At 39.0% G+C, this 17,384-nt stretch overlaps 1 protein-coding gene across 28 annotated transcripts in view; it reads right to left on the reverse strand.

The window, feature by feature from the left end:
- The window catches only part of LOC134352742 (T cell receptor alpha chain MC.7.G5-like), a 95,812-nt gene that overhangs the window by 16,483 nt on the left and 61,945 nt on the right, over positions 1–17,384 (reverse strand). The window contains exon 1 of one of the 28 annotated variants that reach the window (XR_010019452.1): positions 2,528–2,557. The exons of 23 other annotated variants lie outside the window; for them this stretch is intronic. Coding sequence is in view for 4 of the 5 variants with exons in the window: in XM_063060144.1 (XP_062916214.1) it covers positions 1,122–1,278 (157 nt within the window). In the remaining variant the exon portion in view is untranslated. Of the gene's footprint in view, positions 1–59; positions 253–1,121; positions 1,347–2,527; positions 2,558–6,086; positions 6,184–14,906; positions 15,004–17,384 lie in introns of those variants that run through there. 4 more of the 28 variants (XM_063060148.1, XM_063060152.1, XM_063060144.1 and 1 more) reach the window with 4 other exon arrangements.

Genomic DNA, 17,384 nt, shown 5'->3' on the forward strand with positions numbered 1-17,384 from the left:
TGTAAAGAGTAAGCACTTATCTGTCTATATGTTGTCAGTCCGTGTACTTACCTACCTACCCATCTATCGATCTATCTGTATTTTCCCATGCATCAGAATGAATCAGAATCTCTTTGTCTGTGTACCTTTCGTTTCGTCCATTTGTCTGAATCTCGATTAATCTGTCTGCCTATCTGTCTATACAAATAGATTACAGGTTATGGTGGGCATCTGCTATCCTAGGCTATGAGACCTGAAAATCGTTTTGAAAAAAGATGGAAGTGTTGAACGAGTCACACAGAGTACTTGTCTTCACTAGCCAGGCAATAGAACACAAAAGCACGAAGGTTATGTAACAAGTTTTCAAAAGGTTGGTTTGGTCACTCTTGGAATATTATGCAATGTTATGGAGCCTCACTATAGAAAGGATTTGATTGTGTTGGGGAATGTGCATGAAAGGTTCGTAAGGTTGTCGCCCAGGTTGGAACAATTCAATTATGATAGATAGCGTCCGTTTGTTGCTCTTGGAGCTGTCCAGCAAACGTTCATGAAAAAGGTACTTAAAGTTAGAGGACATAGGTTTAGGGAACGATTAGAGCTCTTAGGGTTATCCAAAGAGGTTTTTTTTTTCACCCAGAGGATGGATGGGTCGGTATGCACGTTATTTAAGAATTATGTAGAGGATAGCGTGAATGGTCAAATGATCAAAGTGTATAGGCGATTAATTCGTATTTGGGTAGGTAGAAAGCTGATGATTGGCGTGATAATGATGGGCTGAAAGGCCGCATTCCTTACATTCTAACTTTCATATTACCTTAAAATTCTGTGAGTTAGTTGCATATTTTGCCGGTTTTGGTAAAAAGGCAAAATGTCCTGCATTTCCTTCACTGAGGAAGAGAAACTCGGTCATTTTGCTTTCTGTGTTCCACAAGGAGTCTTGGTCCACTTCTAAACATTAATTTACTGCCCATTCCACAATTTACACAGGAAAAGAAACTCTTACAATAATATCCGCTGACTAACCCATTGTAGTGTTTCAAAGGAAATCAGTACTTTTATTCCAGTGAATCCCAAATTCAGGCATATGAATGCCGATTACGCTCATAAACTGTTTATGTTAAGAGCAGCTGAGGGTGACTTACTTGGAATCACAGTCAGTCTAGTTCCCGATCCAAAGGTTATTGGTAAGTTGCTTTTCACACACTGTTGGATAACATTACAATAACCCGGAGCCACTAAGGGATTCTTTATGGGAAATATTAGTGAGTCCACTTTAACATAATATTTGCTCTGCTTCATTATAAAACAGAATTGCAACTTATGTAAGCAACTGCTGATACATTATTTTACTTCTGTTTGCTAATTAATGCGTGAATTTACTAATGGACGTATTAGGCCAGACATTCAAATTTACGAAACAGAAACAGATCCATCCTATCACTTATTCATTCAGCTATCTATTTGTTTATCTACATTTTACCATTCATCAGACTATTTGTTTTCCCGATTGTTTTCTGTGACTCTGCATTTTTCAGTTCGTCTATTTATGTGAATCTCGATTCATCGGTCTGTCTGTTTGTCTGTCTAACTAGATTATAGGCTATAGTGGACATTTTTTTTCCTAGTCTGTGACATCTGAAAATAGTTTTCAAAAGAAGGAGTAAGTGTTGAAGGAGGCATACAGAATATTTGCCTTCACCAGCCAGATAACTGCAGGAAATTTATGGAAGAAAATTAGAAACAATTGGTTTGGTCACTCTTGGAATATTATGCAGCCACTCTATAGGAAGGATTTGATAGTGTTGGAGAGTGTAAAGAAAAGATTCATCAGGCTGTTGCCCAGGTTGGAAAGTTTCAGCTATAATTGATAGTCTCAGTTTGTTTCACTTGGATCTGGCGAAGGTGAGAGTGTCCTGGTTAAGTTGTACACAGTGGTTTGGTGCTAACTTCAGCAGCAAAAGTTGGCTACGGGAAAGATACGTAACGATGGAGGACACAGGTTTAGAGAGGAGTGGAGCTTTTACAGTTATTGATAGAGGGATCTTTCATCTAGAGGATGGTTAGGATACCGAACGCCCTGTCAAAAGTGGTGGAAGCTGTATGCAAAATATTTCAGAATTATGTAGATGACAACTTGAATCGCCAAATCATCAAAGTCTATGGGGAGCCATCGAAAAATGGGTAGGTAGAAAGCTCGTTACTGGCGTGGATTTGTTGGGCTGTGCACTGTAACAGCAATATTACCTTCAAATTCTGTGAGTTAATCAATAACATGTCCTACGTTTCCTTTTCTAATGAAGAGACAATCTGCCATTTTACTTACTAGGTTGAACAACAAGTTTTGTCCCACTTCCAAACGTTAACTTGTTGCCTATTCCATATATCACACAGAAACTGAGCTTAATGCAATAAATACCCGCTGACCACCCCATTATAATACCCCAAAAATGAAACAGTCTGGCTACCGCAGCCAGTCCTAAATTCAGGCATATTGGAGCTAATTATGCTCATAAACCTTCCATGTTAAGGGCAGGTGAGGATGACTTACTTGGAATCACAGTCACTCTGGTTCCTGGTCCAAAGGTTAATGGTTGGATGTTATTCACACACTGTTAGATAACATTACAATAACCCGGAACCAGTAAATGACACTTTATGGGAAATATTGATAAGTGGCCTTAAATATAATATCTGCTCTGCTGCATTATAAACCACAAATATAACTAACGTAAGTATTTGCGGATACATTATTTTATTTCTATTTGTTAAAGTATTTCTCAATCTATAAATGGACATATTAGCTCAGTCACAGAGAGATACATCTTAGAAACAGACCCTTCAGCCCAACGAGTCGTGCTGACCATCAAACGCCCACTTGCACTAATCATAAGATTGTACAGCGCCGACACTGGCCCTTAAGCCCAGTTAGACCCTCTTGCACGTAATTACAGAAATCCTACCCTAACTATTTTTCTCTTCCCAAATTTTCAACAACTCCTTTCAGATTCCTGCATTCGGACACACATTGGAGGCAATATGTCCATTATCCTTCCAAACTGCTTGACATTGAAACGAGGAAGGAAGTCAGAGAAAATCTACAAGGTCGCAGGAAATTCAGGCCAACTGCACACATTCAGCTTTGGAACTGTGGATGGAATGAAGATCTCTGGAGCTGTCGTGGCGTTACCTACTGCCCCACTCTGCCGTCTCATCTATGTGGGATTTATATCTCTTTTTGTCTTTCAATTAACACTCTTTGTCTTCCTGCCCCTCCATCTGTACGTAAAGTTTAAGACATTTCAATAAAAAGAGTCCGTTATCCAATTTTATTTTCAACTAATCATTGAGAAGGTATCACTTGGAAAAGGAATATATTTTACCTGAAGTAAATTGACCTGCAACCAGATTGAAAGCTAACCGATCTATTTAGGGGTTAGAGGTTGCACCAAATCGTATTTTCAAAATGTTATGTCCCATCTTTACACTTTTCCTTTAGGATAGCCATACATGAGCACCTACTGGTTTCCATAATTACATTGGTCCTACTCCCGGATATTCTGACGTAGGGTCTCGGGCTGAAACGTCGACTGTACCTCTTCCTAGAGATGCTGCCTGGCCTGCTGCGTTCACCAGCAACTTGAATTTCTAGCATCTGCAGAATTCCTCGTGTTCCCGGATATTAACTTGCTATTGCCTGAATGATTCACAAACTACTTGACCCTTTTTGAAATGAACCAGTTTCATTATATTTTGAAAGGGTCATTTGCAATGCCTTCCTGGTTAATTGACCCTAATTAGTAAAAATACTAAGTAGATTTTATCAATGATGTCGTCTGTATCTGAATCTAGGAGATGTGGGAGAGGTCTTATATTAGCACTGCTGATCAGTAATCGACAGGGATAAAGACATGAAGGATAGCGGTTAATGTGGTGGGTTGGATATAGAACAGTTCTGAAAATGTGGCTTGAAACGCATATGGATGGATAACTTAACTCCCCAAAATCGGTGAAACGTTTTCCAGAATACTGTGGAAAACCAGGGAAATATTGCTGCATCCCGATGGAGAATTTTACATCTTCGTGTTTACAGTTAAGGTGTCAAAACACTGGAGGACTCCTCGCGTTTTCTGTTATTTCAGCAGTATGGCTAAAATAGGCTGGTGAACCTAAAATCAGTGGTCGGTGGATGGAGTAAATTTTAAGGAGCAGGAATTTTGTAGATTTGGCAAAACAAAATGCATAAAGGCAGTTCGCATGGTGTAGTTTGTGGTAAATTCTGCCTTACTAATTTGGTTGATTTTTTAAAAGGAGAATACCGAGAAGACTTACGAAGCTAGGGCAATAGATGTCTCTACAAACTTCAGTAAGACGTTACCGATGGTCCTACCACTAAAGACCTGCGTGGTAGCATGATTCAGAATGATGCAGATGAGAGTCACAGCTATTTTGCTAATTGGATGCAAAATGGACTTTATGATAGGAAGAAATGGGTAATGGTAAAATAATTTTCTTTTCTGATTGAATTCTAGTATCTGAATATATTAATATTTAAATGCAATCAGCTCGCAGCAGCAATAGGACATATATCCCAACTTACTTTCAAAGAAGCAGTCTGTGTGTGTGTATATATATATTTGCTTTTCACCTTGGAGTCTACTCCTGTTCTCACATGACACAATTCAACCAGGTTTTCTTGATTTTTAAACTTACGAAGTTCACTCAGGGATATATTGCACACAGTACAAGCAAAGTCGACTTACGTGGAGTTACAGTCAGGCTGGTTCCTAATCCAAATGTTATTCGGTAGCTCTGACCCACACAGTAGTGGGCAGCCTCTCAAAAACTCGTGTGCTAGGCGCTATAGAAATGTAAACCTTTGTTTTGGTAATGATGGCTGTAGATTGTGATGGCCCCAGGACTGAAACTTAGCAGGAGTTTCTTTTTTAAAAAAAATCTCGGGGTAGCAGAATTTGATTTTGTTTTCTGATTAGAAAGAAACTCTTATGGACAGGAGGCCACTCTGTCACTCAGACCTGCCCCGCTATTCAATATGAACTGATTTGTCCCAGGTCCCATCTCCTCTGTTGCACGAGATCGTCATAAGCTGGAATTTTCCAATCACACAGAAATTCATCTACTTACTCCTTCAATATCAGCGATGGTCCACCTCTCACAATCAGTTGCGGTGTGGACTTCCAGAGATTCGCTCATCCCTGAAAGAATAAATCTCTAAATCCACAGTTTCAAATAACAGATCCTTTCCCTTGTTTGTCCCTCATTTACTGGTCTTCAAATGGTGGAAACATCTTCTCAGCTGTCAAACCTTTTCGAAATCCACAGCTTTCAATAAGATCACCTATCGTTCTTCCAATAGATCGTAAATCTAACTTTTCAACATTTTGTACAAGGTGCGTGGTCGCACTAACAAGTATTATAACAGCTGTCGGCTTCAGATCCGTACAGTAGCTAAGCCAATATCAAGATACTATCAATCCCGCCAGCAAGGCCACAGAAAGACCAGAAAGTAAATATTTCTAGGCGGCAATAATGCCAAGCGGGAATAATGGACCAAGTGATTGGTGAACTAGGGTGACTTACTTGGAGTTACAGTGAGCCTGGTTCCCGATCCAAATATTACTTTGACATTATTCGCACAGTGCGAGACGTCCACCCAAAAACTTGGCCCCATTGCCAGATGTGGCGTTTGGCTCATGAGATTCTGTGCACATAGATATAATATTCATACTTCTCATTGTGGAGGGGAATTGTATTTTAGGGAAAGGCCCAGTGGCAGGAATCAACAATTTGGTCCTCCTTGCTGGCTCTGTCACTTAGTACAATCATGACGATCCACCATCTCAATGCCATACACTACTTCAGGGTGCTTTTTGCATAGGGATAATTATCGGGAAATAAGTGACAGAGCACTGCCTTTGAGATATAATGGTAACATTCCATACATGCAATTCCTGACAATCTATCTGTAAAGAGTAAGCACTTATCTGTCTATATGTTGTCAGTCCGTGTACTTACCTACCTACCCATCTATCGATCTATCTGTATTTTCCCATGCATCAGAATGAATCAGAATCTCTTTGTCTGTGTACCTGTCGCTTCGTCCATTCGTCTGAATCTCGATTAATCTGTCTGTCCAACTAGATTATAGGTTATGGTGGATATTTGCTATCCTAGTCTGTGAGACCTGAAAATGGTTTTGAAAGAAGAAGGAAGTGTTGAACGAGTCACACAGAGTACTTGTCTTCATTAGCTAGGCAATAGAATACAGAAGCAGAAAGGTTATGGAACAAGTTTTCAAAAGATTGGTTTGGTCACTCTTGGAATATTCTTGGAATGTTGTGCGCGCCTCACTATAAGAAGGATTTGGTTGTGTTGGAGAGTGTGCATAAAAGATTCGTAAGGTTGTCGCCCAGGTTGGGGCGTTTCAATTATGATTGATAGCGTCAGTTTGTTGCTTTTGGAGCTGGCCAACTAAAGTTCATGAAAAAGGTACTTAAAGTTAGAGGACATAGGTTTAGGGAACGATTAGAGCTCTTAGGGTTATCCAAAGAGGGTTTTTTTCACCCAGAGGATGGATGGGTCAGTACGCACGTTATTTAACAATTATGTAGAGGATAGCGTGAATGGTCAAATGATCAAAGTGTATAGGCGATTAATTCGTAATTGAGTAGGTAGAAAGCTGATGATTGGTGTGAATATGATGTGCTGAAAGGCCGCATGTCTTGCATTCTAACTTTTATATTACCTTAAAATTCTGTGAGTTAGTTGCATATTTTGCCTGGTTTGACATATGCGGCTTCCATTCTCGGCATAATAAATAACATGTCCTGCATTTCCTTCACTGAGGAAGAGAAACTCAGCCATTTTGCTTTCTGTGTTCCAAAAAGAGTCTTGTTCCACTTCTAAACATTAATTTACTCTCCATTCCATAATCTACACAGGAAAAGAAACTCTTACACAAATATCTGCTGACTAACCCATTGTAGTGTTTCAAAAAGAAATCAGTCCGTTTATTCCAGCGAATCCCAAATTCAGTAATATGGATGCGGATTACGATCATAGAGCGTCTATGTTAAGAGCAGCTGAGGGTGACTTACTTGGAATCACAGTCAGTATAGTTCCTGATCCAAAGGTTAATGGTAAGTTGCTATTCACACACTGTTGGATAACATTACAATAACCCAGAGCCACTGAGGGACTCATTATGGGAAATATTAGTGAGTCCAATTAAATACAATGTTTGCTCTGCTTCATTATAAACCACAAATGCAACTTACGTAAGCAACTGCTGATACATTATTTTACTTCTATTTGCTAATGCATGCATGAAGTTATTAATGGACGTATTAGCCCAGTCACGAAAATTTACAACGCAGAAACAGATCCATCCCAGCACTTATCCATTCAGCTATCTATTTGTCTATCTACATTTTGCCATTCATCAGCCTGTTTGTTTTCCCGTAACCGTCTCTGACTCTGCATATTTCAGTTATTCTATTCATGTGAATCTCGATTCATCGGTCTGCCTGTTTGTCTGTCTTACTAGGTTGTAGACTATAGTTGATATTTTTTCCCAGTCTGTGACATGTGAAAATGGTTTTCAAAAGAAGGAGAAAGTGTTGAAGCAAGCATACAGAGTGCTTGTCTTTACCAGCCAGATAACAGCTGGAAGGTTATGGAACATATTTACAAACGATTGGTTTGGTCACTCTTGGAATATACTACAGCCAGTCTATAGGAAGGATTTGATTGTTTTGGAGAGTGCCAAAAAAGATTAATCAGGCTGCTACCCAGGATGAAGAGTTTTACCTATAACTGATAGCCTCAGTTTGTGTCAAAATTTGGCTATGGCAAAGATACTTAAAGATAGAGAACATAGGTTTAGAGAGGATTAGATCTTTTATGGTTATTCATAGAGAGAGCTTTCATCTAGTGGATGGTTGGGATCTGGAATACACTGCCCAAAGTGGTGGAAGCAGTACGCACAGTGTTTCAGAATTATGTAGACGACAACTTGAATTGCCAATTCATCAAGTTCTCTGGGGATCCGTTGAAAAATGGGTAGGTAAAAAGCTCATTATTGGTGTGGATATGTTGAGCTGAAACAGCTCATTCTCTGCACTGTAACTTTTATATTAACTTCAAATTTAATATAAAAAATAAAAAAAAAACATTAATTTGTTGCTCATTCCATACTTCATACAGCAACTGAAACTTATATAACAAATACCAGCTGACCAACCCATTATAGTACCTGAAAAAGAAAACAACCTGGTTATCGCAGCAAATCCTAAATTCAGGCACATTAGAGCTAATTATGCTTATAAACCTTCCATGTTAGCAGCAGGTGCGGGTGACTTACTTGGAATTACAGTCAGTCTGGATCCTGGTCCAAAGGTTAGTGGTAAGTTGTTATTCACACACCGTTAGAGAACATTACAATAACTCGGATCCAGTAAAGGACACTTTATGGAAACTATAATATCTGCTCTGTTGCATTATAAAACACAAACATAACTAATGTAAGCATTTGCAGATACATCATTTTACTTCTATTTGCTAAAGTATGTATCAATCTATGAATGGACATATTAGCTCAGTCACAGAAAGATTCATCTTAGAAACAGACCCTTCCGCCCAACAAGTCTTGCTGACCATCAAACACTTATTTGCACTAATTCTATTGTCATACAGCACCGACACTGGCCCTTAGGCCGAATCAGTCGTCACCGACCTTCTTGTACCCAATTACAGCATTGTACCCTAGCTATTTTTTCTTCCCAAATTTTCATGAAATCCTTTCAGATTCCAGCACTCTCCCACACACTGGGGGAAATTTACAGTAACCAATTACCCGTCCAAGGCAGTCGGAGAAAATCTACAGGGTCGCAGGAAAATCAGGCCAACTGCACACATTCAGCTCTGTAGCCGAGGATGGAAATTGGATCTCTGGAGCTGTCGTGGCGTTGCCAGTTTCCTCACTCTGCCATCTCATCTATGTGTGACATATATTTCTTTTTGACTTTCTATTAACTCTGTTTTTCTCCCCACCCGTCCATCTAAACATAAAAACTTTTCAATAAAAATGTGCGTTAACCAGTTATATTTTCAACTAATCTTTGAGAAGGTAATCATTTAGTGAAGGAACATATTTACCTGAAAGTAATTGACCTACAACGATACTGAAAGCTAACTAATTTGTTTAAGGGTTAGAAGTTGCACCAAATCATATTTTCAAACATGTTATGTCCCAACTTTACACTTCTTTCTTCAGTTTAGACAAATATGAACTCTTACTGGGTTCCATAGTATATTGGTCCTACTCCTGAATAACAACTTGTTATTGCCTATGTGATTCACAAAGTACTTGACTCCCTTTGAAAAGTATCCGCTTCAGTTTTAAAACCTTCCTTGTTAATTGACGCTAAATGATAAAAAAAATTAAGTTAAGTTTATCCCTGAGACCAACGATAGTATTTCCACAGAAATCAGCCCAGTTGTCTTTCTACAGACGCATCAAAAACCTAAAGTAGTTTACAGCCAATGTAGCTTCTGAAGGTTTAGCCACCTCTTGTGCAGAAAGGTTCAGTCCGAACCTTGCAGTCCAAACTGTCCCCAAAGATGCCGTCTAGTTTTGAATCTAGGGTATGAGGGCGAGGTCTTAAATTAGTACTGCTGGTCAATAATCGCCAAGGATATGGACATGAAGGATAGCGAAACATGTGTGTGTGTGTGTGTGTGTGTGTGTGTGTGTGTATGTGTGTGTGAGAGAGAGAGAGAGAGAAAGTCGGTGAAATGTTTCCCAGAATACTATACAAAACAAAGGAAATATTACTGAGATTCTGATGGAGAACTTCCATCTTCTGTAGTCATAGGTGAGGTGTCAAAACTTTGGAAGTCACCTAGCTTTTTCTATTATTTCAGCAATATGGCTACAGCAGAGAATTACAGGGGTGAGCCTAAAGTCAGTGGTCAGTGGTTGAAGAGAACTCTAAGGAGCAGGAATTCTGTACATTTGGGAAAACAATGATACATAAAGTAGTCAGCATGGCATAGTGTGGTAAATTTTGTCTCACTAATATGATTGATTTTTTTGAGGAGGCAGCTAAGACTTATGAAGGCAGGTCAGTAGACGTTGCCTATGTGAACTTCAGCAAGGCTTTCCTGATGGTTCTACCACAAAATCCTACGTGATCAAGAATGGTTAAGGTAGATGAGAGTCATGGCGATTTAGCTAATTGGATCCAAAATGGACCACGATAGGCAATAGGTAATGGCAGAAAATATCTGATGGAAATTCTGTACAGTATTCGAATATATAAATTGATCGAAAATGTCAGCTGTTAGGGATAACAATATTGCTATTTTATATTCAAAAAGAGGAGCAGGATATATTTTCGCGTTTCAGCCTGCCTGGGTTTGCTGTTTCTCTCTGATCTGACTTCCGTGGTCTTTCTTTGTTTTGAGGCTACATGGAGAAGATTAACTTCAGAGTGCTGCATCAATACTTTGATAATCAATGAACCTTTGAGCTTTTAGAACCTTTGGATTATATGCCTTTTGTCACCTGACACAATTCAACCAGATTTTCCTGATTTCACACTTACAAAGTTCTCTTAGTGATAATTTGCACACAATACAAGCAAAGTCGACTTACGCAGAGATACAGTCAGGCTGGTTCCTAATCCAAACGTTATTTCATAGTTGCCACCCACACAGTAGCGGATAGCCTCACAAAAAGCATGTTTAATTGAAACTATAGATATGTAAACCTTTGGGACTGATGGCTATGGAATTTGATGGCCCCAGGACCGAAATTTAGCAGGATTCGCTATTTATTTTTAATCTTGGGTTTGCAGCATCTGCTTTTTTTTCCGGATGTCTAAGAAACACTTGAACTAGGAATAGGCCACTCGGTCCCTCGGACCTGCTCCACTATTCAACATGAACTGATTGTCCCCAGACTCCATCTACTCTGCTGTACGAGATTTGCTCTGTATTTTCCGATCTTCAAGAATTATATCTAATTAGTCCTTCAATATCGCTAATGGTCCAACCCTTACATCCGGCTGTGGTATGGAATTCCAGCCATTCACTCTCCATGAAAGAGTAAATCTCCAATTCCACAGCTTCGAATGAAAGATCCCTTCCCTTGTTTGTCCCTTATTCAAAAATGTTAACTGGTGGACACATCTCCTCATCAAACTGTCAAGCCTTCTCGGAATCTTACACGTTTCAATAAGATCACCCATCATTCTTCTGACATGTCTTTAATCTAACTTTTCAACACTTTGTACAAGGAGGATGGTCGCACTACTAGATATTATAGCACTGTCTTCCTCAGATGCAAACAGTGTCTGACCTAATACCAAGATACGTACATGGTATCAATCCCACCAGTAAGTCCACAGAAAGCATCTCACTGTTAATATATCTAGGCGATAATGATGCCAAGCGGGAACAATGGACCAAGTGTTTGAAGAACAAGGGTGACTTACTCGGAGTTACAGTGAGTTTGGTTCCCGATCCAAAGATTACTTTGAGGTTGTCATTCACACAGTCTGACACCTCCACCCAAAAACGGTCATTTGTGGCGTTTGGCTCATGGAATACTGTACACATAAATATGATGCTCACACTTCTCATTTTGGAGGGAAATTGTATTCCAGAAAACAGGCACAGGGCAGGAATCAACTGTTTTTCCCTCCGAGTTGGTTCTGTCATTCAATGCAATCATGGTTGATCCACCATCTCAGTGCCATATACTATATCTGGGCGCTTTTTGCAACGATATAGTTACTGCCAATAGTGATAGAGCATTGCATTTGAGATATAATAATAACATTGCATCCATATTATTCCTGTCCATCTTTCAGGAGTCAGCATCTATCAGTCTATATGCTGGCTGTTCTTGTACCTACCTGCCCATCTATCAATCTACCGATACTACACCATGCATCAGACTGAATATTCCCCTCATACACCTCTCAGTCTCTCAGGTATCTTTTACAGTAGTTCGCCCATTCGTTTGACCCTCAATTCACCAGCCTGTCTATCCATATACTAAATTATAGGTTACAGTCGAAAATTACTTTCCTAGTCTGTGAGTTCTGAAAGTGATTTTTAAAAGAAGCTGAAAATGGTGAAAGAGGCAAAAGGATTATTTGCCTCAGCTGTAATGTTATTAAGCGTTCTGTACGTCTCACTACAGGAAGGATTACTCGCACTGGAGAGCGTACAGAGAAAGTTCACCTGGTTGCTGTCTGGGATAGAACCTTTCGGTATGTTGTGAGACTGTATAGTCTGGGTTTGACTACTTTGAAGCGAGGAATATTGAGTGGAGGAAGGACCTGATAACTGTGCGCACAATTATGAGGCATTAAGATACAGTAGCAAACATTCTCCTGTAGCAAAGTTAAAAAACAATAGAGGACAAAGGCTTAGGGAAATATAAAAATCCTTGTGGGAATAATTGGAGGATCGTGTTTTTTTTTCGCCATGAGGATGGCTGGTATCTAGAACACATTGCTTGATGGAGTGAAATAAGCAGTACTCACAACATTTAAGAAATACGTAGACGAGGACTGGAATTCCTGAGACATGAAAGGACATGAACGAAATGCTTTTATTTCTGAATAATATAGGTAGAAATTCGAAGATTGTGGTAGTTGTGATGGACTCAATAGATTGATTCTGTACAATCTAAGGGTAATTTTCCTCTCAAATCCTGCGAATTAATTGCAAATTTTACACTTTTTCTTCGAAGATAGAGCTTCCATTCTCTGCTTAACTAATTAAATGTCTTGTGTTTTCCTTTACTGAGAAAGGGAAACACTGCTAGTTTGCTTACTGGGTTCCACGAAGAGCTTTGTTTCTCTTCCAAACTTTAATTTGTTGCCCATTAGGTAATATATACAATGCCTGATCCTCTTACAGAAATTACCCGCTGGCTAACCCCTTACAGTATTTAAAAAAGAAGGCAAGCTAGCTATCAAAATGAATCTTAAATGTCGGTAATAACGATAACCCGACTGTGCTAACAATGAGTGTTGGCGACTTACTTGGAATCACATTCAGTATGGTTCCTGATCCAAATGTTAATGGTAGGCCACTATTTACACACTGTTAGATGGTCTTACAATAACCCTGAGCTATTAAGGGAAAGATTAATGAGTGCACCCAACTATAAGGTTTGCTTTTCTTCTTCGTAGACAACAAATTCAATTTGTATAAGTAATTGCTGATATCTTACTTTAATTTTCTTTGCTAACGTAGGCATGAATTGAGGAATGGACATATTAGCTCATAGTCACAAAATGATAAAACTCAGAAACGCACCATTCAGCTGAATGAGTCCGTTCTGACCATCAAACACTAATTTGTACTAATCATAGGATCATACAACACAGATAGAGGCCATTTGGCTCAACGAATCTGACTGACCCTCTTGCACATCAGCTCCTTTCAGATTCCAGCAGTAATTTGCAGTAACGAATTAGACTACCAACTTCTCTTCCTTTAGAACGAGGGAGGAATTACAACAATCCTGTAGATCACAGGGAGAACCTGCAAACTACCAGGAACTAAAGATGGAATGCGGATCTCTGGATCTGTAGTGGCTTTGCCACCATCTCCACTGTGCCATCTATGTGTGACATTTATCTCTTCAATTTTCTATTCTCCCAAAAAAGATCTCTCCATCCATGCACTGATACATGAAGTTCTAGTCCTTTCAATTAAGGAGTGTGTATTTCAATTTTATTTTCATCTGGCTATCAAGAAGGAAATAATTTGGAAAAGAGAATATATTTTGCCTCAGCCAAATGACCTGTAACTAGATTTACGGGTTGGAAGTTGCTTCAAGCTACATTTTCATACCATATGTGTTACAATTTGTGTCTCAGGATCTACAATTATAAACACTTATTGGGTTCCATAGTCACACTTGTCCCAATCTCAAAAATTAAAGTGTTATTACCCATATAATTCACATAATGATTGACCCTCTTTCAAATATATCCGCTTCACTCTCTTTCATCCAGTTCATCCTACTTTGTGAAGGACCTTCCTCGTTAACTGACCCCAATTGATGTCAATATTTTGTAAGTTTTATCCCTGAGAACAACCACCGTAATTCCATAGACACCAGCTAAATGTCGAAAGGATTGTATTTCTATAGCATGCCTCGCATCCCTAACTCAGCTCACTGTCAGTACAGCACTTTGAAAGATTAGCCACTGCCAGCTTGCAGAAAAAAGGATAACCAATATAGGCGCAGCAAGTTTCCAGATGCAGCAAGCCAGCTCCGCATGTAAACGTTGGTGCTAACTCCCAAAATGACTCTCGAATGCAGAGTCAAGACAGTTCTTCACTGGACATTTGTAGGCGATGGGACGTGGGGTTGTGAGAGACTGTGAGGGACTTTGGGATGACCAAGATAGGGCAACGCAATAAACTGCAGGGGCGTATTAAAGATTTTGTTGACTAGGCAAATAAATACCAACAACCTCAGCAGCAATTAAAGAGGAGAAGTCTGCTATAATGGAAATAATATGCTCATAATTAGCTTTGAAATATAGCGGCCATTTTAACAAGTATTACTTTTCAGTGAATGAATGAGTTTACACTGGAATCATTTACCGCTTGCATTCTCCATCCATTTTAACTTTCTCTTTTTATCTTCTCTTATATTATTTTCCTGCACATTTTTCTCTATCTCTGCAGGTCCACCGATCAATAGAATGGTCATAACAATCGTTTCATATTGAACGTGATTTGCAACACCCTCTGGGTTTGATTTAAGAGATAGAGCAGACAAATAATGACATTTTCCCACGTTTTATGAAAAAAAAACACACAAATATGTTTTAAGCAAAATTGCTGCAAAATAACGATTGTTTCACACTTACTAGGTTCCACAATCAGTCTCGTCCCACTTCCAAATACCAGCTTGTCTCCCGCTCCATAATTCACACAGTATCTGATTCTCATACAATAACACCACTAGCCAGTCCATGTTGTTTTTCTGAAAATCTCAGCACACAAGGACCTCCTAACAGAAATATCTCTGGTCAATCTCTGGTCAATTAGAAATAATAAAGGATTTTTAAAAATTTGGAACCAAGAGTGACTTAATTGGAATTACAACGATTCTGGTCTCTGATCTAAAACATAGTCTGTAATTATTATTCACATGGAGACATTCACTCACATAAGACCTCTGTGCCATTACTAGTTGCGTTTTACCATATACAGCTAAATATTACTTTCATGCTGCAGATTAAGAGATAAAACTACTGACTACTATTGATGATACTAAGAGACATAGGAATTATGAATGAATCTTAAAATTATTCATTATTAATCACATGATTATGAATGCTTTTAATATGTGCTTGTCATGACTTCATCAATCTGCCTATTTCTCTATATTAAAACAGAAAGTGCAGGGAAAATTAACAGGCTTAGTGGCGTCTGTGGAAGAAGAACAGGAGTTATTTATAAGCTTGATGAAGAGCCTTTGACTTGAAGCTTTATCTCTGCTTCTCTTTCCACGGCTGGTGTCTGACCTGCTGAGTGTTTCCAGTATTTTATGTTTTTATAGTTACAGAGCAGGACAGCAGAGAAGCTGGTCCAATAGCCTAACATTTTTATCCCTCCCTTTTGCCCGTCTACATTAATTCAATTTCCCGGCATGACCACCATATCTTATCACTTGCCTGTTAATATGTCTCTCTAAATGACACTATCTACGAGATTTTATCTCATTCCACCACCTCTTCTAGCAGTCATTCCAGATATCAATCACTATGTGAAAAAAAAATCACCCCCCGCCACAGAATCCCTATGAAGCTCGGTCCCCCACTTTAAACCCTCTCCCCATTGTTTTTGATGTCACGACCATAGGAAATAATTACTATTTACGCAATCTGTCATCCTCGGAATCTTATATATCTCAACCAGAATTTCTGTTAACTAGTGTATATCGACTCTGTTTAGGAAATGGATAGTTGAGTACTGCATGATACTTTATTGCCACCTTTAAGTTCTTACAGCAATTAACATTGTTGTATAGTTTTTGATTTGCCAAGAATGAGAACATAATCATACTTCCTGTGTTTATTGGTCGATACACCTGAGCTTGTTTCCATTCTCGTTTCCTGAAATTCTCACATGAAATTCCAAATAACCTTTCCTTATTTTGGGGATCTGGGCAGAGCTGATCAATCAGCATTTATTGCCCTTGAGAAAGTGGCAGTAATTTAGAGCATGAGGGAAGCGTCTCTTGATAGGTCAGCACTCCGACCCATGAATTAGCCTGGGGATTTTCATTTGGACTGCTAATGACACTATATATGTACATAATATTCCAGAAAACACCTCATTATTTCTGAAAAATTGAAACAAAATCGCCCTATTCTTAAACTTTAGTCAGATTCACAAGAAATAATAAAATTTGTGTTCCTACTCAACGTCTGCCTTCTGTGATTTGCACACTAGAACACCGAGAACCATCTGTATTATCCTCAATTTCTTTCTTTCCTGTTATTAATTCATCATCTTCGTTCTCTAGAGGTCCGACACAAACAGTATTTCCTTCTTCATGCTTATATATCGATAGAAACTCTTATTGCTTGATTTGTTATTGCGTGGAAGTTTTCTCTGAAAAACAAATTCGACCCTTCTGTGACCATTTTAGTCTTTCTTTGCTTGATCCTAAAGGAATCCTAGTTCTTTGGCCTACAATCAGTCCTTGCTATTTTGGATGCCCCATCCCTCAATTTTCACATGATCCTAGACCTAATTTATGAACCAGATTGTGCATCTTTCTCAGTGTATCACTCTTTCTTGTTGAGTGTTATGGACTCATGTGTTGACCTTTTGACTCTCGTCATCAACCAAATCATCAACTTATGTTTCCACTCCATTTTCGACAACTCCACCACCACGCTATTATAATTGCTTTTCTTGAAGCCGAAGACAGTGTGATTGGTCCCGTCATGCTTTCCCTCAAACTGAACTTGGATTATGGTCACTACTTCTGGGAGATATTTCACCGCAAGATCTCTTGAGGATTCTTCCCCACAGTTCATGATCAAATCTTACATTGCCTGTTCCTGGTAGGTTCTGTAGCATAGCGATCCCTGATGTAATTCACAAATACCTTCTCTGCAATATCCTAGCCAATTCAGTTCTCCCAATAAACACGGAGATTAAAACATTCCACGACAACTGATGTTCACCCTATTTATTGGTAGTGGCGGAGTAATCTAATAGGCACCCAGAATCTGATCTTTCGATAGAACTTTCCGCAACTTTGCTTCGATCTGTCCCTCATATCGTTTTATTCTATCACAATTCAATTAAAATATATATTGCGTGTAATG

This window comes from Mobula hypostoma, chromosome 10 (assembly GCF_963921235.1).
Source record: "Mobula hypostoma chromosome 10, sMobHyp1.1, whole genome shotgun sequence".
Lineage (NCBI taxonomy): Eukaryota > Metazoa > Chordata > Chondrichthyes > Myliobatiformes > Myliobatidae > Mobula > Mobula hypostoma.